Source organism: Physeter macrocephalus, chromosome 11 (genome assembly GCF_002837175.3).
Source record: "Physeter macrocephalus isolate SW-GA chromosome 11, ASM283717v5, whole genome shotgun sequence".
Classification (NCBI taxonomy): domain Eukaryota; kingdom Metazoa; phylum Chordata; class Mammalia; order Artiodactyla; family Physeteridae; genus Physeter; species Physeter macrocephalus.
Window position 1 is genome coordinate 55,664,205 of NC_041224.1, and position 26,716 is coordinate 55,690,920.

Below are 26,716 nucleotides of genomic sequence, written 5' to 3' on the forward strand. Positions count from 1 at the left end.
TACTATATATAAAATAGATAAACAACAAGGACCTACTGTATAGCACAGGGACGTATACTCCATATTTTGTAATAACCTATATGGGAAAAGAATCTGAAGAAGAATATATGTATATATAAATATATATAGAAGAATAAAGGCAGCAAATTCTCAAAACTCACCACTTAAAAAAAAAAAAAAAAGATTTTTCATAGGTGTTTCCTGCTTCACTGTTATCCAAAACCCAATAGCTATTTATAGGAGAGTTTGAGTAAAGAGTTAACAGACAGCTTTGTGCTTTTTGACGGCTATGCTATGTCATGATGCTTCTTTTTTTTTTTTTTAATTTTTGAGTTTTATTTATTTTTTTATACAGCAGGTTCTTATTAGTCATCCATTTTATACACATCAGTGTATACATGTCAACCCCAATCTCCCAATTCATCACACCACCACCACCACCACCACCACCACCCCCTGACAGCTTTCCCCCCTTGGTGTCCATACGTTTGTTCTCTGTATCTGTGTCTCAACTTCTGCCCTGCAAACCAGTTCATCTGTACCATTTTTCTAGGTTCCACATACATGTGTTAATATACGATATTTGTTTTTCTCTTTCTGACTTACTTCACTCTGTATGACAGTCTCTAGATCCATCCACGTCTCTACAAATGACCCAGTTTCGTTCCTTTTTATGGCTGAGTAATATTCCATTGTATATACGTACCACATCTCCTTTATCCATTCGTCTGTCGATGGGCATTTAGGTTGCTTCCATGACCTGGCTATTGTAAATAGTGCTGCAGTGAACATTGGGGTGCATGTGTCTTTTTGAATTATGGTTTTCTCTGGGTATATGCCCAGTAGTGGGATTGCTGGATCATATGGTAATTCTAATTTTTAGTTTTTCAAGGAACCTCCATACTGTTCTCCTTAGTGGCTGTCATCAATTTACATTCCCACCAACAGTGCAAGAGGGTTCCCTTTTCTCCACACCCTCTCCAGCATTTCTTGTTTGTAGATTTTCTGATGATGCCCATTCTAACTTAAAAGCCAGTGATTCTTGTTTATGGTTTCCTTTGCTGTGCAAAAACTTTTAAGTTTCATTAGGTCCCATTTGTTTATTTTTGGTTTTACTTCCATTTCTCTAGGAGGTGGGTCAAAAAGGATCTTGCTGTGATTTATGTCATAGAGTGTTCTGCCTATGTTTTCCTCTGAGAGTTTTATAGTGTCTGGCCTTAGCTGTACAGTTTTCCTAGCACCACTTATTGAAGAGGCTCTCTTTCCTCCATTGTATATTCTTGCCTCCTTAATCAAAGATAAGGTGATCATCTGTGCATGGGTTTATCTTTGGGCTTTCTATCCTGTTCCATTGATCTATATTTCTGTTTTTGTGACAGTACCATACTGTCTTGATTACTGTAGCTTTGTAGTATAGTCTGAAGTCAGGGAGCCTGATTCCTCCAGCTCTGTTTTTTCTTCTTAAGATTGCTTTGCCTATTCGGGGTCTTTTGTGTTTCCATACAAATTGTGAAATTTTTTGTTTTAGTTCTGTGAAAAATTCCATTGGTAGTTTGGTAGGGATTGCATTGAATCTGTAGATTGCTTTGGGTAGTATAGTCATTTTCACAATGTTGATTCTTCCAATCCAGGAGCATGGTATATCTCTCCATCTGTTTGTATCATCTTTAATTTTTCTTTCATCAGTGCCTTATAGTTTGCTGCACACAGGTCTTTTGTCTCCTTAGGTAGGTTTATTCCTAGGTATTTTATTCTTTTTGTTGCAGTGGTAAATGGGAGTGTTTCCTTAATTTCTCTTTCAGATTTTTCATTATTAGTGTATAGGAATGCAAGAGATTTCTGTGCATTACTTTTGTATCCTGCTACTTTACCAAATTCCTTGATTAGCTCTAGTAGTTTTCTGGTAGCATCTTTAGGCTTCTCTATGTATATTATCATGTCATCTGCAAACAGTGACAGTTTTACTTCTTCTTTTCCAATTTGGATTCCTTTTATTTCTTTTTCTTCTCTAATTGCTGTTAAAAGCCAGTGATTCTTATCCAGGGCTCTGTTTCAGAACTCTGTGAAACTTACTGAAGTACACATGCCTTAATTCCACCCCCAAAGATCCTAACTTCCAAGTTCGCTGCTAGGACCTGGTGTATGTGTGTGTGTTTCACAGAAGATTCCGATGCCTACTTCCGGGTGAGAACTATTTTAAATGGATAAGGCTGTATTTATCTATGCTGTTTTTATTATGCAATTAGCACATACTTTTGGTGAAATGAATAGAAAATGCAGTAAGTATAAATAAGAAAATAGAAATGACTTTCAACTTCATATCACCAAGGTAACATGTTGAATGTATTCCTATGCATTTCAGATTCATTAAACATCCCCACAGCTTAGCCTCCCTCCTTGGCCTCTAACAGAACAGTAATGTGTCTCAACCAAGTGTGTGAATTGCTTCACTTTCGTTGTACTGTGACATGCAGTGACATCCAGTAGACCTTCCTCCTTGTCTGACTCACCATTTTATTACTAACTGAGGGGCTCATAGTCCTTAGAGATATGTCTTGGGTAGGGCTGAAGAGAGTCCCAAGGAGGGCCAGGGTCCGAACTTCCTTCCTCTGTCCCTGATCCCTCTTTCAGCCAAGAAACTCTGCTCCTTAGCATCCCTTTTAGCAAAAATACACATTAGGGGCTTCCCTGGTGGCGCAGTGGTTGAGAGTCCGCCTGCCGATGCAGGGGACACGGGTTCGTGCCCCAGTCCGGGAAGATCCCACATGCCGCGGAGCGGCTAGGCCCGTGAGCCGTGGCTGCTGAGCCTGCGCGTCCAGAGCCTGCGCTCCGCAACGGGAGAGGCCACAACAGTGAGAGGCCGGCATACTGAAAAAAAAAAAACAAAAACAAAAACAAAACGCATTAGGGTTTTGGATTATAGTTAATTTTTTTAAGGTTGTTACTAGTTTTGTTTCCTTTTTTTTCTCCTAAGTTTAAAGAAAGCCATTTCAGGCAGACCCTCATCTTCACAAAAATTACTTGCTGGAAAGAACCTTAGTGAAAAATCTAATCTGTCTTTTAGTTTACAAATGAGAAAATTAAAACTCAGAAAGATTAAACCTACCATCACATAACCAGGACTGAGCCAGGACCAATGTGCACATTTGTTTTTAGATGTGTAGTGCTCTCCAGACTATTTCACGGCATTATACCAAGTTACCAAAGTGTTTGTTATTTTTGATTATTTATATTAGATGGGACAAGGTTGAGTGTTTTTGTAAGTTCTTTTAACTTTTTAGTTAAAAGTTGATACTTTTGTCATGGCAATATTTTAATTTGCTGAATTTTGCTGAAAGATAAAGAATGTATGATGGTTAGACTTCCAAAGTATATATTTAGTGTGAAGAAAAAAATATTTCATAATCAGTAACTAAGATTTCAGGCCAAGATTAGTACCCCATATCTAATACACATTCATCATAAAAAAGATATTGCTAAGGAAGGATCCAGACACCCACGTCAGTGTAACATGCAGAAATGGTGCTTTCCTGCTGCTTGAAACACACAGTTAAGGCTGGCATGCCACTGGAGACATTGATAAAGCAGTGGCTTTAGAAAATACCCGATTACCAGAAAAAAATAAAATGACTCTCATAAACTTGGAGAAGAACGCAAAAGGAGCCCAAACAATCCTTTTACATCTGAAATGCAAAAATGTAATTTTTTAGTTGCTAAAAACACAAAAATCAAGACTACTAAAAGTGGTTTAAATTTAAAAGAATATTCCATCCAAGAGGATGCCAAAACAACTCTGTCAAGATGTTAAAACTGTTCCATTCAGTGTGAATTCCTGTGACTTTTTATACATATCGTAGTTCAATGAAAGAGGTTTTTGCAAATTGGTAAATTTAGCAGGGTGTTCACATGGAAAATTGAGATGTTTAGAAAATTGATTTCGATAATTGGCATGTTTCTTTCTGCCTCACAAGCAAATATTATTGCCTGAAAATGTTCATGGGAAGAAACTCATTCATCTACATACATCCAGTGCTGGTCACAAAGCATCCAGGCCCTGTGAGAAGAATCTTGATTGATGCTTTTATCGCAGGTGGAGGTGGAAGACTGGATGTGCTTTAACTTTTTGTCGAGTTATTGGGCAGTAAAATTATCCTCTCCCTACATTACCTTTAGCCTTTCCCTGCTTCAAAATCCTACCCATCTAACTAAAATCCACTTGGACTCCTAACACACTTTAACCTACAGCAACACAGTAAAAGTGCCATGGGCTTACACAAGGGAAACATGGCCATCAGCTGTGCATGGCACCCTCCTCTTTCCCTGCCTGGATAGGGGCGTCGATTTCTCTCATTAGTACAGTTGGGGACCAATTCTGCTTGGCTATATTTGCCAACCCAGACTCTCTAGGAATGCAGTTTCTAGACATGGTCTTTCTTGAACAACACTGGCTTATAGAATTTTGGATGGCGTTCCCATCCCCCCACTCCCTCCATCCCGGCCCCTGTGTTATGCTGTAATCTTAGCCCATTCTCATTCACCAGTGCCGCAGGACAGGAGAATCTTTCAGCAGCAATGTGTGTCTGTCACACCAATTAAAATAAAATTCTCCCTGAGAGATGTGATCAGGAGGGAGATTTATCTTAACATCTTTTAAACCATTGGGTTTCTCACCACAAGGTAATTTATAGGGATGATGAAGGCTATGATCTCAAGTGTTTAATTATTACCATTGGATTTTTCTTGTTTAGCTGTGCAGTTTGGAAACATCCCCTGGTAGATATTTTTTTGTTGTGAGAGGAAACATCTTTATCATAAAGATACTGCTTTGGCTTCTCTCTTCCTGTTACTTGGTATTCATAGGGAAAAGTAACATTGAAGGCATGAATTCAGTGTCTGTGGCATGCTGCCCCTTGGACCTCTTGGAATCTTTCTTTTCACCTTCGTAGGGAGCTGCAGCCAACCCTGAGAACGAGGACCAGCAGCAAAGGCTGAGAGAAGCTGCAGAAGGTCTCCGGGTGGCAACCAACGCCGCAGCCCAGAATGCTATTAAGAAAAAAATCGTCAACCGACTGGAGGTCAGTAAAGAGGCTGGTTTTCCAGGTTTTAGATTTGCATAGAGTCCATTGAAAGAATAAGCGAATTCATAAGGCAGTGCCCCTAGAAAGGAAACTAAATCAAGAGAGACGATGCAGTTTAATGCTTTAGGTGCCATGAGGGACTTGAACGGCTGGTTTAGGGACATTGTACATTTAGGTTCAGTGGTTTAGGTCCATTGACACAGTTTGAAAAACTGCTTCAGTTCATAGTTGCACAATGCCAGAATCTTTTCAGAGTTTAACATTCTTGAACAGAATTCAAATTTTCTTTCAGGGGGAACCAGGTTTTGTTTTTTGTTTTTTTTTTTCCTGGCATTAAGGGATGTACACGTTCAGAAAGGACTTTTAGCTAAAAATGTATATATATTGTTGGAAGTAATACTCTTTCACGACTCCCAGTAGATGATAGGAACTTTGGAAGACTGGAGATGGGGATAAAGAGGTTTGGAAGGGAGTAATAAATACTTCTGTCGTTTTTCAGAATGCTTATTTATTCTCGGGGGAAAAAAAGTAATAGGCACAAATTCTGTAAGAAAATAAATCTCTCTCACAAATGTACACAGGAGAGTCTTAGAGTAAAATTTGGGGGCATTAGAGGCCAGAACTTGGCTCTAGTGAGGAATCCCTCCATGTGTAATCTGCTGGGTTCTGGAGAAAAGCTGACCTCCTTGTCCGTGGAGGGACACTAGAGACTAAACACGGTTAAGTACGCCAGTGGGGACATCTGGGCCTTTCTGAGCCCAGGCAAGTCAGGAGCCCCAGTGTTTGTGCTTGGTGCTTGACCCAGAGAGAAGCCCATGCTTCTTGTGAGAGAAATGTTTTTCTCCTAAAACATTTAGACTTAGTGCTGCTTATCAGCGACATCGAGGTCCTGGGACTCGTCCCTTGTCTTTTTGAGAAATGACAGATGAACATCAGAACTTGAGCCTGTCTTTTTCAATTGTCCCAGGGTACTTAAACCAAAGGAAGACAACAGGGCGTGGCTAGGTTAGAATGTCATTGGTGCTGAAAGGGTGGAATCTGTGTCTGGTGTGCCCTTTCTTGGAGCCGTGCGGTTCCCCCCTTTAGTGGAGGGGATTTATATCAATGTGCGTGTGTGTGTTTGCACGTGTGAACCCTGCCTCACCTCCTCTTACTGTCCTCCCCAGGTTGCAGCCAAGCAGGCTGCAGCTGCAGCCACACAGACCATCGCCGCCTCCCAGAACGCGGCCGTGTCCAACAAGAACCCCGCGGCCCAGCAGCAGCTGGTCCAGAGCTGCAAGGTGAGGCACCAGCTGCCAGAGAGCCAGGTCTGCTGGAGGAGACCCTGATAACATTAGAGCGCCCAGTGCCCTGGTAATTCGGTTAAGACTGATCATCCAGGTCCCTAATCCAGTTTGTTCCGGCTCCCATGTTCCAGGTGTACACACACACACGTCTGGTTTTTGTCTGTTAAGTGGATGGCCTGTGTTTGGAAGGAGAACGTGTTTTCCCAGCATTGTCTTCCCTTTGTCTAGATTCTTTTCCTTCTTTTTGAGAGCACAAGTCAAGGAGGATGACTGACAAGGCCAATTAGGGCTCTGAAACGGTAATGAAGCATTGAATTTCCAGAGTGCCTTCCTCCCTTTGAATGGTGGCCTTTGTGTTCAGTCTTCACTCGTCGTGGCAGGGGTGATTTCCTGCTTTGCAGTGATGGCACCTGGGGATTTATTCATCCTGTCTGGCCTCATTGCTGTTGCGCTCTGGTGCTTTCTGTGCTTGCCTCACTGATCTTCCGAGACCTGTCGCTGATGCCATGCTTGAAGCCAAGGTGCCGCAGAGGGTGCCGTCCACCTCTGCCGCCTTCTCTGAGCGCCCAGAGTTAACTCTCCCGGGAGAGCCCTGAGAGGTGCCAAAGGCACATCTCATTGCCTGGCCATCGCCCCCACGTTGGCACCATGTCTGACTGAAGTTCCCTGCAGTGCTTGCGGTTTGCCGTGGGAGCTGGGTACACAGGCATCTTGGGATTTGCATGGGCTCTGAGCCTTCTCGCTCCTTTCTCAAATCTCCTCTGTGAAACCATTCACGTGTGAGGGGTGTTGCTGCTTCTACTTCAAAAATGCCTTTACTCCTGTGGGGAGACCACCCAGGGCCCTCCACGTCCTGAATCCCAGTTCTCTGAGGCTAGCCCCTCACCGGGGAGCAAGTTTGCTCTGGTGGAAAAGCCTCAGCAATGCAGGAGGACCCTGTCCTCGGGATTGTGCACGTAAAGAAGGGTTTTTTCTCTGAGAGCCAGGCCCCTGCTGCGGAGGGAGTTGATTTCCTGTTGGGGCCTGGCTTCAGCCGCCAGCAGGGGTAGCAAAATGGCATTTCCCCTTCTCAGGGAGCACATGCTACTTGTGTCCAGGAAAATAGTATGAACCTTCCCCCTGCTTTTTATGAACAAATGGAACATACTCAGCCCGTGGGTATCTCTGTCAGGGAATGAGAGCATTACTGTTTATCAGGTTGCGGTGCAGAAGGTAAAGCGGGCCGGGTTCCTGGAGCCAGCAGTCGTGAAGAGGATGCAAGTGAAATTCTCCTGGAAATAGTTTTTTTTCATTCTTGCTGGAATGGGCTCCTGAAAAGAACGTGTCACCAGGGTGGGCTGCTCTTGGGCCCTTCCTTAACAGTGACGGTCAATGTGCTATGGCCTCTGAGGGCCTGGTCGGTCAGATGTGGCGTGGCACAGAGAGACAAGCAGGCGGGCGCAGAGAGGGAAAAGGCCAGCATCTCCTAGGCACCGCGGGAGACGTTCACTTTCAAGTGGTCTCACCTCGGGATGCTGCCCTCCCTCCCCTACTCCGGGCATTGGGCTTTCCCATTTGAGGAGTGAGAACACAGGAAGAGGAACCACAGTGACGTGAAAGCTGACAGACGGAACGTATACCCGCAAAGTCAGACATCAAAATGCTGAAGTATTATGATTATTATTCATATTAATATGAAGTATTAATGCTGTTAGTTGAGTGCTTCTCTCACTTTCTTCTGATCACTGGACCATATGAATTGAGTTTATCCACCTGTGAACTGGATAGATTCTTTGATGCTAGGGTTTTCAACCCTAACGAGCCAGGATGGTGCGAGCTGCAACTGGGGAAATTGTTTTAAGGCTTCGTTACGGAGAATCGCCTTGTGCTGGTTGTATTGGGACCCGGGGGAACCACAGTGTAGAGCGTGTGTGGGAGGAGCCTACCCACAGGTACTGTGTTGACATCAGTGTTGGCAAGGGCCCAACGGGCTAAAGCTGCTGAGTGAATCCAAGGTCTGAGCCAGGCACCCCCAGGAGGGAAGGCACATCCACAGAACATTATCACTAGGGGCGTTTGCCCACACACCCCGTTTTGGTATGTCACCATCCTGGGTGTGCTCAGTTTTCATTTTCCTTACTTCCTGTAGGCGGTGGCTGATCACATCCCTCAGCTGGTCCAGGGGGTCAGAGGGAGCCAAGCCCAAGCAGAAGATCTCAGTGCCCAGCTGGCACTCATCATCTCCAGCCAGAACTTCCTCCAGGTACCACAGAAACATTCACCTCCATCTTCCCCAGAACCTCAACCCACCCCCACCCCACTGCCCACTGGGCAGGGGGTGCCCTTTATCCTTAAGGAGAGGACTTCACAGATTCCAGAGCCAGAGCAAAGTCTTTGCAGTAAGCAGACCTGGAAGCAGGTTCAGGAGAGGGAGATGCAGCTTGGCAAAGCAAGATGCTGATATGCAGGGAAGTTGCCCCTGGAGATGGCACATTATCCATTTTGCTATCTGTATTTCTCTTCCTTGAGGGAAAACATGTAATAAGCTGCACTTTTTGACAAACAGCCTAGTACTAAGTATTGCTTTAGGTTTGCTAGTTTCCAGAATACCTCATGCCATTATTCATAGCCAGGGAAATAAGAATCGGTGAGTGCATCTTCTCCAAAGGTGTGGTGGTTTCTTGTGGCACATATAGAATTAGTAAGTATTGTTGGTCTTTGTGAAGTGTGGCTAGGTTCATTTTTTAAAAATTAAATATAAAATGGGAATATTAAGTTGTGAACACTCCCTTTGTATGTACTTCTTTCATCTCTCTCGGCACTTTGTCTACTTGGATCTCCTAAAACAGTCCATGTGGTTTGGCAAGTTTCTTCCTCGTCCCTATCTATTCAGATCTGTACTTACAGGACCCAGTGATACATCTATTTGGTTAATTCTTCAAGAGCCATAGCTCCAACATGCAGGGATACAACATGAAAAGTTTGTGCTTCCTCACATTTTATCTTCATACATATACAAACGTATTTATGTATGTATGTATTCTCTTGGGATTCACTGTGTATTGACTGTGTTTTTCATGTTAACATTTATATTATGAACATTTGTGAATTTGAATCATATTCTCTCATAATACTATACTCATTGTTTAGCTGTTCTGTCATTCGACATACAGGTTGTTTTCAATTATTTGCCGTCATAAACAACCTGTGATATGATGAAAAGAAAAAAAAAGTCTTGGTGTGTGCTCAAATCTTTGTGCCCCTCTTGAATTGTTGTTTCCTTAGGGTAAATTACTAGAACTAGGATTGCAAGCAGCTTATTTTTATCTTTGGGACATTGAAAATTGTGGCTTGGACAAGTTGTTTGTCTTCTGCTGTAGGTGGTTACAGGTCCTAGAATCAGTTGTGTTGTCCCACTGCTGGCAGGATCGTAGGGTCTTATGATAGTACAGTGTGGACGTGGTCCAGGGGTCACTCTGTCCCTGCCCTTGTTTTTCCTGTTTCTTTTGTTCTTTTAAGTTTGCTACTGTAGACGGATCAGATCTTTACAAGAATAAGGCCAGAGTCAGAAATAAATAGAAATGGAATCAGCAGATCAAAAAGTTTTAAACTTTTTTTAAAGTTTACATTTTAAACTCTTTTCATACATGTGATAAAATTGCCCTTCCAGAAGGATGAATGAATCTAAATTTACAACTAGCAACATATGGAGCACACTTTTTATTTATTTTTTTCTCTTTGTTTTATTTTAATTTTTATTGGAATATAGTTGATTTACAATGTTGTGTTAGTTTCATGTGTGCAGCAAAGTGGATCAGTTACACATATACACATAGCCACTCTTTTTTAGATTCAAATGTGGGGTTATTTTTTTTTTGATTGGAGTATAATTGCTTTACCACGTTGTGTTAGTTTCTGCTGTACAGTGAAGTGAATCAGTTATATGTATACATATATCCCCTCCCTCTTAGACCTCCCCACCCATCCCACCCATCTAGGCCATAACAGAGCACTGAGATGAGCTTCCTGTGCTTTATAGCATGTTCCCGCTAGCTACCTATTTTACGCATGGTACTGTATATATGTCAATCCTAATCTCCCAATTCGTCCCACCCTCCCCTAACCGCTCTGTGTTCACATATCTGTTCTCTACATCTGCACCTGTGTTCCTGCCCTGCAAATAGGATCATCTGTAACATTTTTGTAGATTCCACATATATGCGTTAATATACGATATTTGTTTTCCCTTTCTGGCTGACGTCCCTCTGTGTGACAGACTCTAGGTCCATCCACATCTCTACAAATGACCAAATTTCGTTCCTTTTTATGGCTGAGTAATATTCCATTGTATATATGTACCACCTCTTCTTAATCCATTCATCTGTCGTTGGACATTCAGGTTGTTTCCATGTCCTGGCTATTGTAAGTAGTGCTGCAATGCAATGAACATTGGGGTACATGTGACCTTTTGAATTATGGTTTTCTCAGGGTATGTGCCAGTAGTAGGGTTGCTGGATCATATGGTAGGTCTATTTTTAGTTTTTTAAGGAACCTCCATACAGTTCTCCATAGTGGCTGTATCAATATACATTCCCACCAAGAGTGCAAAAGGGTTCCCTTTTCTCCACACCTTCTCCAGCATTTATTGTTTGTAGATTTTTTGATGATGGCCATTCTGACCGGTGTGAGGTGAAACCTCATTGTAGTTTTCATTTGCATTTTGGAGCACACTTTTTAATACCTCTTTTCCAAGTTGGGAAATCAGTCATATTTTTGAAATGTTTTTGCCAATTTACTTGGTTAAGTTTTTATTATTTGATCTTGCATGTCCTTGATTTTCACAATGTTAAACATTTTTCACGTTTCAACTATTTGTTTTTATTATGTGAACTTGTCTATTCATGCTTTTTATATACTCATGCTGATTTTTCTTATAAATTCTCATGAATTCCTTAAATATTAATAATATTAACTTGTGTCCTTGGTATTTATGATCTGGCACTTAAATTGTTACAGCTTTACTGAGAGCCATTGTATAGCATACATATTAAAAACCTTAAAATTATGTATACTTTTTGGTCCAGAACATTTATACAAAAAAATTATGAACGTGTACAAAATTTTAGTTACAAAGGTGTTTATCATATCATTGTTTATTATATTTGAAAACATGGAAAGATACTTAACAATACAGGACTGAAAAGTGATAACTGATGTATACACAGGGTATTACATAGCTATGAAAAAGGTAGACTATGTGGAACAAGGAGATTGGAAAACAGAATAAATAGTATGATCTTACTTTTGAAAATATATGTGCCTGCACATAGACACCCATGCATGGTGAAATTGTCCTGGGTTCTGAGAGGTGAGAGGTCACTCGTTTCATTTTGTGTCCCTGTATTTTTCTAAATAGTCTATTACATATATTTGAGACATAGATTAAAGAGCTATTCCAAGAAACACAAACATATTTAATAAGAAACTCCCTTTCAAATCCGTTTTAAATAAGAATTTCAAGCCACTAGCCCAATTTTACTCCCCGCTCCACCCCAAAATACACATACTTTTTTAAAAAATATCTTTATTGGAGTATAATTGCTTCACAATGTTGTATTAGTTTCTGCTATATGTATACATATATCCCCCTATCCCCTCCCTCTTGAGCCTCCCTCCCACCCTCCCTATCCCACCCCTCTAGGTCGTTACAAAGCACCAAGCTGATCTCCCTGTGCTATGCAGCAGCTTCCCACTAGCCATCCATTTTACATCTGGTAATGTATATATGTCAGTGCTACACTCTCACTTCGTCCCAGCTTCCCCTCCCCTCCCACCACCCCCCTGTCCTTAAGTCCGTTCTCTATGTCTGTGTCTTTATTCCTGCCCTGCCACTAGGTTTATCAGTACCGTTTTTTTAGATTCCGTATATGTGCATTAGCATACGGTGTTTGTTTTTCTCTTTCTGACTTACTTCTCTCCGTATGACAGACTCTAGGTCCATCCACCTCATTTCAAATAATTCAATTTTGTTCCTTTTTATGGCTGAGTAATATTCCATTGTATATATGTGCCACATCTTCTTTATCCATTCATCTGTCGATGGACATTTAGATTGCTTCCATGTCCTGGATATTATAAATAGTGCTGCAGTGAACATTGTGGTGCATGTATCTTTTGGAATTATGGTTTTCTCAGGGTATACACCCAGTAGTGGGATTTCTGGGTCATATGGTAGTTCTGTTTTTAGTTTTTGTTTTTGTTTTTTTTGTTTTTGTTTTTGTTTTTTGTGGTATGCGGGCCTCTCTCTGCTGCGGCCTCTCCCGTTGCAGAGCACAGGCTCTGGATGCTCAGGCTCAGCGGCCATGGCTCACGGGCCCAGCCGCTCCGCGGCACGTGGGATCCTCCCAGACCGGGGCGCGAACCCGGTTCCCCTGCAACGGCAGGCGGACGCGCCAACACTGCGCCACCAGGGAAGCCCTGTTTTTAGTTTTTTAAGGAACCTCCATACTGTCCTCCATAGTGGCTGTATCAGTTTACATTCCCACCCACAGTGCAAGAGGGTTCCCTTTTCTCCACACCCTCTCCAGTATTTATTGTTTGTAGATTTTTTGATGATGGCCATTATGACTGGTGTGAAGGAATACTGCATTGTGGTTTTGATTTACGTTTCTCTAATCATTAGTGATGCTGACCATCTTTTCATGTGTTTGTTGGCAATCTGTATGTCTTCTTTGGAGAAGTGTCTATTTAGGACTTCCGCCCATTTTTTGATTGGGTTGTTTGTTTTTTTGATATTGAGCTGCATGAGCTGCTTGTACTTTTTGGAGATTAATCCTTTGTCACTTGCTTTGTTTGGAAATATTTTCTCCCATTCTGAGGGTTGTCTTTTCTTCTTGTTTATAGTTTCCTCTGCTGTGCAAAAGCTTTTAAATTTCATTAGGTCCAATTTGTTTATTTTTGGTTTTATTTCCCTTTCTCTAGGAGGTGGGTCCAAAAGGATCTTGCTGTGATTTATGTCATAGAGTGTTCTGCCTATGTTTTCCTCTAAGAGTTTGATGGTGTCTGGCCTTATATTTAGGTCTTTAATCCATTTCGAGTTTTTGTGTATGGTGTTAGGAAGTGTTCTAATTTCATTCTTTTACATGTAGCTGTCCAGTTTTCCCAGCACCACTTATTGAAGAGGCTCTCTTTTCTCCATTTTATATTCTTGCCTCCTTTGTCAAAGACAAGGTGACCATCTGTGCGTGGGTTTATCTCTGGGCTTTCTGTCCTGTTCCATTGATCTATATTTCTGCTGTGCAAAAGCTTTTAAATTTCATTAGGTCCAATTTATTTATTTTTGGTTTTATTTCCCTTTCTCTAGGAGGTGGGTCCAAAAGGATCTTGCTCCAGTACCATACAGTCCTGTTTAGTGTAGCTTTGTAGTATAGTCCGAAGGCAGGGAGCCTGATTCCTCCAGCTTCGTTTTTCTTTCTCAAGATTGTTTTGGCTATTTGCGGTCTTTTGCGTTTCCATACAAATTGTAAAATTTTCTTGTTCTAGTACTGTGAAAAATGCCATTGGTAATTTGGTCAGGATTGCATTGAATCTGTAGATTGCTTTGGGTAGTGTAGTCATTTTCACAATGTTGATTCTTCCAATCCAAGGGCATGGTATATCTCTCCATCTGTTTGTATTGTCTTTGATTTCTTTCATCAGTGTCTTATAGTTTTCTGCATACAGGTCTTCCAATCCAAAGGCATGGTATATCTCTCCATCTGTTTGTATTGTCTTTGATTTCTTTCATCAGTGTCTTATAGTTTTCTGCATACAGGTCTTTTGCCTCCTTAAGTAGGATTATTCCTAGGTATTTTATTCTTTTTGTTGCAGTGGTAAATGGAACAGTTTCCTTAATTTCTCTTTCTGATTTTCTTGTTGTTAGTGTATAGGAATGCAAGAGGTTTCTGTGCATTAATATTGTATCCTGCTCCCTTACCAAATTCATTGATTAGCTCTAGTAGTTTTCTGGTGGCATCTTTAGGATTTTCTATGTATACTATCATGTCACCTGCAAACAATGACAGTTTCACTTCTTCTTTTCCAATTTGTATTCATTTTATTTCTTTTTCTTCTCTGATTGCCGTGGCTAAAACTTCCAAAACTATGTTGAATAATAGTGGTGAGAGTGGGCACCCTTGTCTTGTTCGTGATCTTAGAGGAAATCCTTTCAGTTTTTCATCATTGAAAATGATGTTGGCTGTGGGTTTGTCATCTGTGGCTTTTATTATGTTGAGGTAGTTTCCCTCTAGGCCTACTTTCTGGATTTCTGGAGAGTTTTTATCATGAATGGGTCTTGAATTTTGTCAAAAGCTTTTTCTGCATCTGTTGAGATTATCATTTTTTTTAAGTTCATAGTATATTTATTGTTAATGAATTTTTCCTAGTTAGTATCTGAACAATATGTACACTTATAAAATAAACATGATACCAGATGCTACAGTACAGGTTTTCTTCTTTTTAAATTTTCTACATCTGTACTCTCATATTCCATGTGATCCAATTCTCCTACCTCTTCCCTCTATTCTTATGACTTTGAAATCTTCAGGCAGCACTCCATGATGCCATTTGATACAAGCACAATCATAAATACAAACACAAACTCAGGCACTTGGATTACAAGGCAATCAAATGGTTTTTATCCTTCAGTTTGTTAATGTGGTGTATCACATTGATTGATTTGCGTATATTGAAGAATCCTTGCATTCCTGGGCTAAACCCCATTTGATCATGGTGTATGATCCTTTTAATGTGCTGTTGGATTCTGTTTGCTAGTATTTTGTTGAAGATTTTTGCATCTATGTTCATCAGTGATATTGGCCTGTAGTTTTCTTTCTTTTTGACATCTTTGGTTTTGGTGTCAGCCCGTGTCCCCTGTATTGGCAGGTGGACTCTCAACCACTGCGCCACCAGGGAAGCCCCATATTTTCTCTTTCTTTCTGGTTCAGTCTTGGAAGGGTGTGCTATTCTAAAAATTTGTCCATTTCTTCCAGGTTGTCCATTTTATTGGCATTAGTTGCTTGTAATAGTCTCTCATGATCCTTTGTATTTCTGCAATGTCAGTTGTTACTTCTCCTTTTTCATCTCTAATTCTGTTGATTTGAGTCTTCTTCCTTTTTTTCCTGATGAGTCTGATTAATGGTTTATTAATTTTGTTTATCTTCTCAAAGAACCAGCTTTTAGTTTCATTTTGGTCGGAAAAGATGCTTGGTAGGATTTCAGTTTTCCTAAATTTACCAAAGCTTGATTTGTGACCCAAGATGTGATCTATCCTGGAGAATGTTCCATGTGCACTTGAGAAGAAAGTGTATTCTGTTGTTTTTGGATGGAATGTCCTATAAATATCAATTAAGTCCATGTGGTCTAATGTGTCGTTTAAAACTTGCGTTTCCTTATTTATTTTCTGTTTGGATGATCTGTCCATTGGTGTAAGTGGGGTGTTAAAGTTGCCTACTGTTATTGTGTTGCTGTCAGTTTCTCCTTTTATGGCTGTTAGCACTTGCCTTATGTATTGAGGTGCTCCTATGTTGGGTGCATAGATATTTACAATTGTTATATCTTCTTCTTGGATTGATCCCTTGATCATTATGTAGTGTCCTTCCTTGTCTCTTGTAATAGTCTTTATTTTAAAGTCTATTTTGTCTGATATGAGTATTGCTACTCCAGCTTTCTTTTGATTTCCATTTGCATGGAATATCTTTTTCCATCCCCTCACTTTCAGTCTGTATGTGTCCCTATGTCCGAAGTGGGTTTCTTGTAGACAGCATGTATATGGGTCTTGTTTTTGTATCCATTCAGCCAGTCTGAAGACACATACTTTTTGTTTCAGACATTCCTAGAATGTACTGCCCTAGAGTATCTGATTTCGGTTGGCAATTTTGGGGGGAAACGAGATGGTTTTAATATTCCTTGTTTTAGGGCAAAGTAAGTTCTGGCTGATAAGGTGGCATTGCTGTTTGGGTCTCTACGCTGACTCTTGCTGCCCAGGAGCTGTTTTACTTTCAGCTTTTCTCTCCACAGCCTGGAAGCAAGATGGTGTCCTCTGCTAAAGCCGCAGTGCCCACTGTCAGTGACCAGGCTGCGGCCATGCAGCTGAGCCAGTGTGCCAAGAACCTTGCCACCAGCTTGGCAGAGCTGCGTACCGCCTCGCAGAAGGCAAGTGGACCCTTGTCACGGCAGTTAGCTTGTCAGGAGTGGAGCTTTTAATTCCTTACTGTTGGCGTGACCTGGGTGCTCCCCAGGGCCTGAACACTGCCTGGCATATTTCTTGGTGCAGTTGTCCATTTCATCTGCTTGACCACTAAATATGCTCGTGTGGATTGGCTTTTGCCCCTTTTAGCCGCTATCTCCTCGACTTAGTTATCACCTTCTGGTTACAGATGATTTTGGTTAAACTATGCTAAGTTGCATACTTCCCCTCCTCCCCTGCCCTGGGACAAGCAATGATCTGTTTCTCACAGTCTTAGGGGAGACCGGTCATCAGTTTCTTGGTGCCAGGTAAACTGTGGGCATAGTAAGTGATCATATCTTCCAGGTGTTATCTTGTGAACTGAATAACATTATTTAGGCAGCAAATCTGTTTTGGAGGATCATCTATATTATATTTGACCTGAAAGGTTTCCACCTCTTAAATGGGAGCTTTCACCTTAACAAGATCCTCAATAGAACAGAATTGGGGATTAATGCATTTCTGTCTCTGGGATGTGTTAATTGCCAAAGGGCCGCATTACTGTACTGTTTGATGTGGTATTAGCGTGAAGTTCTAGCATGAATTCATTTTTCCTCATTGTAACAATCCCTTTATTTATTTTTTTTTATTTTTTTATTTTTTTGTGGTATGCGGGCCTTCCTCTGCTGTGGCCTCTCCCGTTGCGGAGCACAGGCTCCGGACTCGCAGGCTCAGCGGCCATGGCTCACGGGCCCAGCCGCTCCGCGGCATGTGGGATCCTCCCATACCGGGGCGCGAACCCGGTTCCCCTGCATCGGCAGGCGGACGCGCAACCACTGCGCCACCAGGGAAGCCCCTAACAATCCCTTTATAGAAACAGGCAGCCTCATATATGAGCAAGGGAAGAAGGTTAGAAGCTGATTTGAATTTGTAATATAAACAGTGCACTACATCACCAAAGAAAAATATCTAGAGTTTTAGGTTATATCTAATAAAAAAGTTATTTTGAGCTCTCTTTCTCAAAGAGAGGTCCAGGGACCATCTACACTGGAATCACATGGGTGCATTTAGAATGCAGGTTCCTGGGCCTCACCTCTGAGCACCCCAGTCAGAATCTCTGGTCATAGAGCACAAACATCTGCATTTTCACAAGTTTCCTCAGTGACTGAATGACACACCCACCTCCAACAACTGCTTTGGAGCAGTGAGCCCCGAAGTGGGGCTCAAGCAACACTGTGCACTGGGTTCAGGAAGACTCTGTGAGAGCTTTTTATGATTTTAGTATATAGTATAAGGGTTAAGAATACAGGCTCTAAAATCAGACCACCTGCATTCAAATTCTCGCCTTGCCATTGACTAATTTTGTGACCTGAGCAAGTTAATTAACCTCTCTTTGCCTCAGTATTGTCACCTAGTAATACTCACACATAGAAATCAATCAAATAGTGTGTACTGCTGCCATTGTTACTATTACCTAAAAAGGAAAGAAGTTAAGACACACCAGTATTTAATATACTTGTATGTGTATAATTTACTAACATTTACGTGTATAATTTATTAACACACGTGTTGGGGGTGTGTGATCAAAGCATTTGGAGACCGCTGTTCTAGATGATCACAAGAATGAAGCAGTTTTCTTAAAAGTTTTTATTAAGGAAAAAAATCTTTTATAGCCTTCAGTATGGAACGATAATGGTTTACAATCTAGAAATTTGTAAAGAGATGCACTAAGGTTGACATAGACTTGTCTGTAGAGTCCTGGGTTCATTTGTTTGTTCGTTGCTTCATCCACCCCATGCTTCCCAAGTTTTTGTGTGCACACATACTGTGCTAGGTGCCCCATGTCTAGAACCCAGACACAGTGAATAAGGATCCTCTTAGTTTGAGAGGTAATGTATTTCAGATATAAACAGCTTCAGGGAAAATTTAAGTATATCCAGTTATGAGACACACTTAATTGATTATTTAGGGAACTTAGGACTGAGGTCCTGATTGAGCATGATTTTGTGCTCTCAGGAAATGCTTGTTGCTCTTGCTTCCTGTTGCTAGATTTGGAGAGTCATTGGTTATATCCAGAAAGGCATTTCATATGTTGCAAGGTCCTGGGGATGCTTTTCCTGAGCAGACTGTTGTGCACATATTCCCAACTCTGTTGACAGGCCCATGAAGCCTGTGGTCCCATGGAAATCGATTCAGCACTGAGCACCGTGCAGACCCTGAAGAGTGAACTGCAGGATGCCAAGATGGCTGCCGTGGAGAGTCAGCTGAAGCCACTCCCAGGGGAGACGGTAGGAGATGTTGGTGGCAGCTGGGGTCTGGGACTCTACCTCTGTTAGGATGTCAAGACATTTTTAGAGTTTGGGGGGAGGGGTGGTCAGTGTGTCTCAGTTTCAAGTGTTTTTAATGCAAAGCCCTAGGATAGCCACATTTCTCTAGAACAGTGTTATGATAGAGATGGCCCTAAGGGGGGCCTCTGGTGATGGGCCTGTGTGTACCTGCCTGGGGTGTGGCTGGGGATGACCAGGCACCAGTTCCTATTCATCCCTCTTTTCCATAAACAAGACCTGCTGGCGTTTGAGGCCAGTGTTCTAATCCTGCAGGCTTTTTCTGAAAAGAATGCCCAGTGCAGGTGGAGGAGCCATGTTTAGACCTAGGAGTTCTGGCTTCTTGGTCCAGGTTGTGTCATCCACTAGCTGTAGGCAAGTCCCAATCTCCTCTATGTCTAAAGTATTTTATCTACGAAATGGGTGGCAATTAAGTTATAAAGATAAACACAGAATATATTTTCAACAGTCATGTTTAAAAAAAAAAAATTTCCATAGTGCAAGGCACTGGAGTTGGCAATGGCAAAGCACTTTACTCTAGTAAAGCCACAACAGCAAGTGGAATGTTGGCTCCAGAAATCTAATTTGATCACGTTATGATACCTCCTGATGCCAGTGCCAGGGTTTTCTTGGCTAAAATTTTACCAGTCGTCCTCATTTGTATGTACCTCCTTTCCCTCACTCCTGAACATTACTAATAAAATAGCTTCATTTATTAAGCACCTGTTACACAGTGTGTACACACACAGTCATCCTAGTTTATCCTGATGGTAACCTAATGAACAAGTGTTGTTCACCCCATTTTACAGCTGAAAAAAAAAGAGGTGCCGTGTTCTCCTCAATGTTACCTGGAAGTTAGCATCAGAACCATGGGTTGAACCCAGATTTATTGGACTCCAAAACCCATGCCTTGATCTTTCACACTGAGAACTTTTACTCTTTCACTACTGCTGCTCTTTAGATAAAAACTAAAAACTTTTAGAGTATAAAAGGACTACCAGAGCATCTAATTTACCATTGAACAATGCCTGCTACATAGGAAGCACTCGGAAAATATTTGTGAAAATCAAGCCCACCCCTAATTGTAAAAACCAGGAAACTCAGGCAGTCACTTAACTAAGGTGCCCCGGCTAAAGAGAAAGTCAGTATTGGCTCCTGGGCCAGCAGCTTTGCAAAGTGGTCCAGGTATCCCTTTGCAGAGTTCTGTGTTCCAGGAGCCCATGACACATATTCTGCCTTCACATAAAACAACTGGTCAGTTAGAATGCAAGAAACATCATGTAATTTTTAAAGAAATTGCTTGCCCTTAACAAATGTGTGTACTGTGTTATACCGTTGGCTGCAGTGGACCAGGCTCTGTTTTTTACTTGAAGCAAATGCCTCTCTTAGAAAACATGTTGTGGGGTTAAAACTGCATACATTTCCTGATGCTTTTCTGAACTCTTGCAGTACGCCCGAAAGTTCTCTTCCAAAATGTTGTCCTCATCTAGTAATTGAATAATTACCCTTACCCTAGGCCTTTATTGACTTTATTCTCTGAATTATTTATTCCATTGACAAAGCAAGATGACGTGCTCGTCATGGGAAGCAAGCTCTTTGCCCGTTTTCATAATCTCATTTACCATCCCAAACCTCTATTCCTATTGCATTTCCTTCTGGTTAGAACTCCGCAAAGTATAATGATCAAATTGAACAATGTTAATGGTCCCACGTGCCAGGAAGGTGGAACAGCTGGATGTCTGCTCACTTCCTGCCAAGGCATAATTAATTCTCACTAAGGATTTGTTGCAGACTTTCTGAATTAGCTTCTGAAAGCATAATACTAATAGCTACCATTTGTTGAATACCTACATTAATTCTCTGAAAACCTTCTGAGCTAGATACTGTGATCTCAGGACACAGAGACTTGGAGAGTTCAGTGACTTACCCCAACCTCTCACAGCTAGCAAGTGGGGGAAGGAAGCAGAGGGCAGGGTGTGAACTCATTTGTTTATCCTGAAGCCTGGGTCTTTTCCCCTCTATCACCCTACTTCTTCTTAGTGCCATTGGTGTGTTAGGTGGGAAAAAGTTGAGGCCCAAAGTTTGATCTGCATTATTTTGGGGCTAAGACTTTAGTGGATGATTTGCCTCTTCTAAGCTGTCTTCCTCCTTGAATATTCTTACAGCTGGAAAAATGTGCTCAGGACCTGGGAAGTACATCTAAAGCAGTGGGCTCCTCCATGGCGCAGCTCCTGACCTGTGCTGCTCAAGGCAATGAGCACTACACAGGTGAGACTCACACCCTTCGTGATGCCCTGAGGCCAGGTACAGACCCCTGGGCTGGTGGGGGAGTTTGTTGATTTGACAATGAACCTGACTTTTTTATTTCAGCAGTTCAACACACATTTTTCAGGCACTTTCAACATGCTTGTTACTGGGCTTGATGCTAAGCATACAAAGACTGATCAAATATGATTCCCCCAAACTATTTGAGTCACCCCTATTAGACTATAAGCAGATGGTAATTATAGACCTCTGCAACTGTGTATGTCTCTTGAAATCCCACTAAAGGAGAGAAAGAAAGAAAAAGTCAAAGAAAATGAGAGAGAAGAAAACAAATAAGATCTCAATGAAGTTGTCGAAGATGGAAGGAGACAGATGAGTAGTAACTGAGAGACCCCGGTAAATCAAAACCTAAAGGTGTCCAGGGATAGGGAAGCCAAGAAGAAACAAGCTGATTGGTGCTGCAAAACTCTGGGAGGGTTTGAGCCCTGGAGACACTAGGTACCCCTGAACCAGGAGTACTGTATAAGGAACAGAATGTATAAGGAAAAATACCTGGTGATACAAAAAAAAAAAGAATGTTATCACAGTAGGAAGTCTGTTTCTATCTAAAATGGAGACATCAAGAAGTTTCAGTATTAGCCCAGTACTTGAAAATGAGAACTACATCAGGACTTCCCTGGTGGTGCAGTGGTTAAGAATCCACCTGCCAGTGCAGGGGACACAGGTTCGGGCCCTGGTCTGGGAAGATCCCACATGCCACGGAACCACTAAGCCCATGCACCACAGCTACTGAGTCTGCGCTCTAGAGCCTGCGAGCCACAACTGCTGAGCCCACGAGCTGCAACTACTGAAGCCAGCGTGCCTAGAGCCTGTGCTCTGTGACAAAGAGAAGCCACCGCAGTGAGAAGAAGCCCGCACACCACAACGAAGAGTAGCCCCTGCTCACCACGACTAGAGAAAAGCCCGCATGCAGCAACGAAGACCCAACACAGCCATAAATAAATAATTAAATAAATCCATCCATCCATCCATCCATCCGAAGAAACCTTAAAGAACTGAGTGGCTCTATAAGTAGGAATCAGGTGAAGAGGAGATGGATTGTTGCTTTTGTTATATAGTAGTACAGCTTGAATTTTTTTTTTTTTTTTTTGAAATATACATTACTATTAAAGAATAATATACATCCAGAGGAGAGCATAAGTCCTAAATGTATATCTTCATGAGTTATCCCAAATTGAATGCACCTGAAAAACCCCCACCAAGATCAAGTAATGAGCATTTTTGGCATCCCAGGGGAATTGCTGGGTCATAGGCTGTGCGGCCACTCAGCTACAGTCCTTCCTGCGGTATCTGAAAGTTCCACTTGTTCTACATCCTGGTCACCGCATCTGCTTTGTCAGTATTAGCCATTGTGTTGAGTGTGTAGTAGAATCACATTATGGTTTTAGTTTGCATGTCCCTGAGGAACAGTGCAGTTGAGGATATTTTCAGTTTATCAGCCATTTGGGTACCTTCTTTTGTGAAGCATCTTTTAATGTCTTCTGCCCATTTTTTTAAAATATGAGTTTTCTGCCTTTTCCTTATTTATTTTCAGGAGTTAGTTGTCACATATATATGTATTTCTTGTATCTTGTGGCTTACCTTTTCACTGTTTTAAAGGTGTTTTTTGATAAACAAAACTTAAATTTTAGTATAGTCCAATTTACACTTCTCCTTTATGGTTAGTGCTTTTGTGTCCGATTTAAAAATTTTGCTTCTCCAAGTCATGAAGATATTCTCCTCTGTTATAGTCTACAGGCTTTGTTGTTTTACTTCCATATTTAGAACTATGATCCACCTGGAATTGAGTTTTATATGTGGGCAAACAGGGTCCTAGTGTAGTTGTTTTTGCACCAGGGTATCTGTCCATTTGACCCAGCACCACTTTCTGAAGCGACCCTCCTTTCCCCGGTGGTCTTGAGGGCAATTTCATTATAAATTAAGGGCATAAATGTGAGTCAGTTTCTGAACTTTTGCTTCTTTTTCATTGCTTTCATTGCCTGATCTTACCTTAGTACCATACTTTCGTAATCATTGCAGTTTTATACTGTGTTAATATCTGATAATGTGAGTCCTCGACTTTGTTATTCTTCCTCAAGTTAGTGCTGACTTTCCTTGGCCCTTGGTATTTCCACATCTATTTTAGAATCAGCCTGTCAATTTGTACCCTCCCCCCAAAAAAAACCCTTTTGCTTGTTTTTTTATTTGTTTGTTTTTTGATCGGGGTTACCTGAATCTGGGGATAATTGAAATCTTTACATTACTGAGTCTTCTAATCTGTTAATGTGGTATATCTCTACATTTATTTAGATTTCCTTTCTCTCAATACTGTTTTATAGTTTTTTGCATAGAAGTTTTTGTTTTCATTATAGTGTGCGTCATAAATCTTGTCCCATCCTTTTACTTTCAGTTTTTCTCTATGCTTATATTTAATGCACGTGTATGCACGCATACCTATGCGTATCATGTAGTTGTTCTTTCAGAGGGGGAGGAGTTGTTTGTTGGTGTGACAGTATTTTCCGTTCAATTGGAGTATTTGGTCTGTTTATATATAATGTAATTACTGATATATTGAGATTTGAATTTGTCATCTTACCATTTCTTTTCTATATGTCCTACGTATCCTAGGTTCCTTTTTCTCTCCTTTCTTGCCTTCTTTCAGATTTATATGTGCTTTTTAAAATCTGTTTCTCTTCCCTTGATTAGTTTATTAGTTGTACATTCACTGCCTATTCTTGAACAATTTTTTTAAAGTATAATATAAGTTAGTATGTTTATCTCTTCCTGGACAGTGCAAGAATCGTGGGACACTTAAACTTCATTTACCTTTCTTCCAACTCATTCATTGTTGTTGAGTGCTTTAATTCTACATATATTTAACCTCCTCAATACTGCCTCAAAGTTGTTTCATAGTCAGTGTTGATTAAATGCTCCTCCATATTGACCTTTCCATTGCTGTTCATTCCTTTCTGCATCGCAATGTGCTTCCACCTGGGATTATTTCCTGTCTGCCTAAAGAACTCCCTGCATTAATTCCTTTAGTGTGAGTCTGCAGTGACCAGTTCTTTCAGTTGTTGTTTGTTTAAAAATGCCTTTGTTTAGCCTTTATTTTTGGTAGATAATTTTACGTATTGTAAAATTTTAGGTTGGCAGTTATTTTCTTCCAGCATTTGAAGATGTTATTCCGTTGTCAGCATTTGAAGATGTTATTCCGTTGTCTTCTGGCTTCCTTTATTTCTGTTGTGAAGTCAGCTGTCACTTTACTCTTCCACAGGTAATATGGTTTTAGTTTTCCCCTCTACTACTCGTTTTTTGAATTTTCTCAGTCTTTGGTTTTCAAACACTGTGCCTAGAGGAGTTTTGTTTTGTGTCGTTTTGCCTATTTATCCCACTTTGGGTTTTAGTACTCCTTAAAGATGGGATTTGCTGTTTTAGATCAGTTTTGGAAAACTCAACCACTATATCTTCAAATGTTGCTTCTGTCCCATCTTTTTCTCTCCTCTTTGTACACTCCAGTTACCCCCTATGTTAGATGTTTTCACTGTTTTGTGTGTCTCCTATGCTCTTTTCTATATTGGCCATAATTTTTCTTCTCCATGCTTTATTCTTTATGGGTTTTTTTTTTATTTATCTGCAGCTCATTATTCCTCCTACCTTCAAACTCTTCTATTGAGTTTTTAATTTTAAATATCATATTTTTCAGTTTTATAATAACCTTTTGATGGCTTTCTTGTACTTTCCATTTCTCTGCTGAAATTCTCTATCTCGTCATCTAATTTCTTCAACATAGTTTTTACATAAAGTCCAGGTTCAATAACTCCAATGTCAGGATCACCTACGGGCATCTTGTTATGTGTCTTGTTTTCTGGGTTTTTTTTTTTTCTCTTCTTGGTTTTCAACTATTGACCTTATCTCCTGATGTTTCTGATTTTTTTAAAATTTAATGCTAATCATTGGTATTTACATTGTAGAAATAATTTGAGGCTCTAGATTGTGTTTTCTTCCATACAGAGTATTAATCTTTTATTTTAGCAGATGGTTAAAAAAGGAGATCACCATAATACAAGTGGAACCAAACTGATTGGATATTGCAAAGTCCATTTCCAGTGTACCTTGTAGGGTGTAGCCCTTTGTACCTCCTGTCTAAACATCTGTGATGTTTATGAGGGCCATTCTGATTTCTGAGCTCAGAACTATGCTTCTTTTATCTTCCCATCCCCATGCAATTTCAGAAAGTTTTGCTCAGCCTCTCAGTTTCTGGGCAACGGTTTACAAATTAGAAAATGCCTTGAGGGGGAAAGCAGTGTTGTACTCATTTCTCTGTACTTTCTTTCTCTTCCAAGGTCTTGGCTTTCTTTACCTTGGTTCCTTGGTATCTCTCCAGTGCCTTCAAACAGATGTTTTGTCTATATTTTTCCAGAGTTTCTAGTTGTTTCTCTGAGGGGGAGGGTTCATCTGCAATAAGTTATTCTTTCCATCACTATAAGGAAAATCCTCTTTGGTTCTTCAAAAACTGTGTATATTTATTACTTTGAAAATAAGAGCACAATAGGAGCACAAAAAGAGTTATCACGGCATAGTGTAATATAGTACCTGCAACAGTAAGAATGTACAATTCTGTCCTCATGAGAGGGTGAGGGAACGTTCCAAAGCAGAATTGACACCTGATCAGGGTTTTAAGGATTATTACGACTCACTTAGCATTCAAGGAGAAAGAAAAGTGTATGTAAATTCTTAAAAGCTTACGGCATATGAGATATGTAGTTTCAAGAATTTCTACACATTCCTGAAATCTTGCCAGATTTTGTATAGATGATGAAATGGATTTTTAATGAAGGAAAGACTGCTTTACAAGTTGCGTCATCCAATACTGATAACATCCAGGATGACAGACTGTCTAGTTGATGTCTGAAGAACAGCCTAGAAGTATCCCCATTTCATTTTGGCAGGCGCCAACTAGGTGGTGGTGGACTTGGGAACAGCATATGTGAAGTCCCAAAGGCAGGAGAAGAAGGCTGATGAAGTGAGAAGGATCCAAGTAAAAGGCAAGGAGGTAGGGAGTAAGAAGATAAGGCTGGGAAGGTCGGCTGGGGTCAGATCGTAAAAGGCCTCATAAGCCAATTTAAATAAATTGAAATTGAAGCTCAGAGCATGTGAAAATACTGAAGAATTTGCATCTGTGGACACAGTCTCGATTGCCCTTAATGCACTTTGCCCTTCTTTTCATGCGCTGATAAATTGGAGGGAAACAAAGTTGGAGGCAGGGAGACCAGTGAGAGAAGGCTGTTGCATGCATCCAGGTAAGAGTTGTTAGTGGCCTATAGTGGAGATGAAGAATGGATTAAAGAAAAAGAGACCTCACGGTTGTTGGTGATGGATTAGAAGTCGGTAGGAATGGGAATAGGGAAAGCAACACGGACAGCTCTAAGTTTAGCCTGATAGCTGAACGAAGAGCTGTATGAATCACTGTGATGGAGACGCAGGGTCATTGGCAGGCATGTTGAGGGCTGGAGTTTAGGGATGCCAGGTTCAACTTTATTA

General features: G+C 41.0%; 1 protein-coding gene across 1 annotated transcript in view; it reads left to right on the forward strand.

The window, feature by feature from the left end:
• TLN2 (talin 2) overlaps positions 1-26,716 on the forward strand; it is a 440,519-nt gene that overhangs the window by 299,425 nt on the left and 114,378 nt on the right. Inside the window, exons 23-29 of the mRNA XM_028495089.1 lie at positions 2,162-2,184; positions 4,947-5,075; positions 6,245-6,358; positions 8,493-8,606; positions 16,400-16,534; positions 18,707-18,835; positions 21,037-21,139. Coding sequence (XP_028350890.1) covers positions 2,162-2,184; positions 4,947-5,075; positions 6,245-6,358; positions 8,493-8,606; positions 16,400-16,534; positions 18,707-18,835; positions 21,037-21,139 — 747 coding nt within the window. The remainder of the gene's footprint in view (positions 1-2,161; positions 2,185-4,946; positions 5,076-6,244; positions 6,359-8,492; positions 8,607-16,399; positions 16,535-18,706; positions 18,836-21,036; positions 21,140-26,716) is intronic.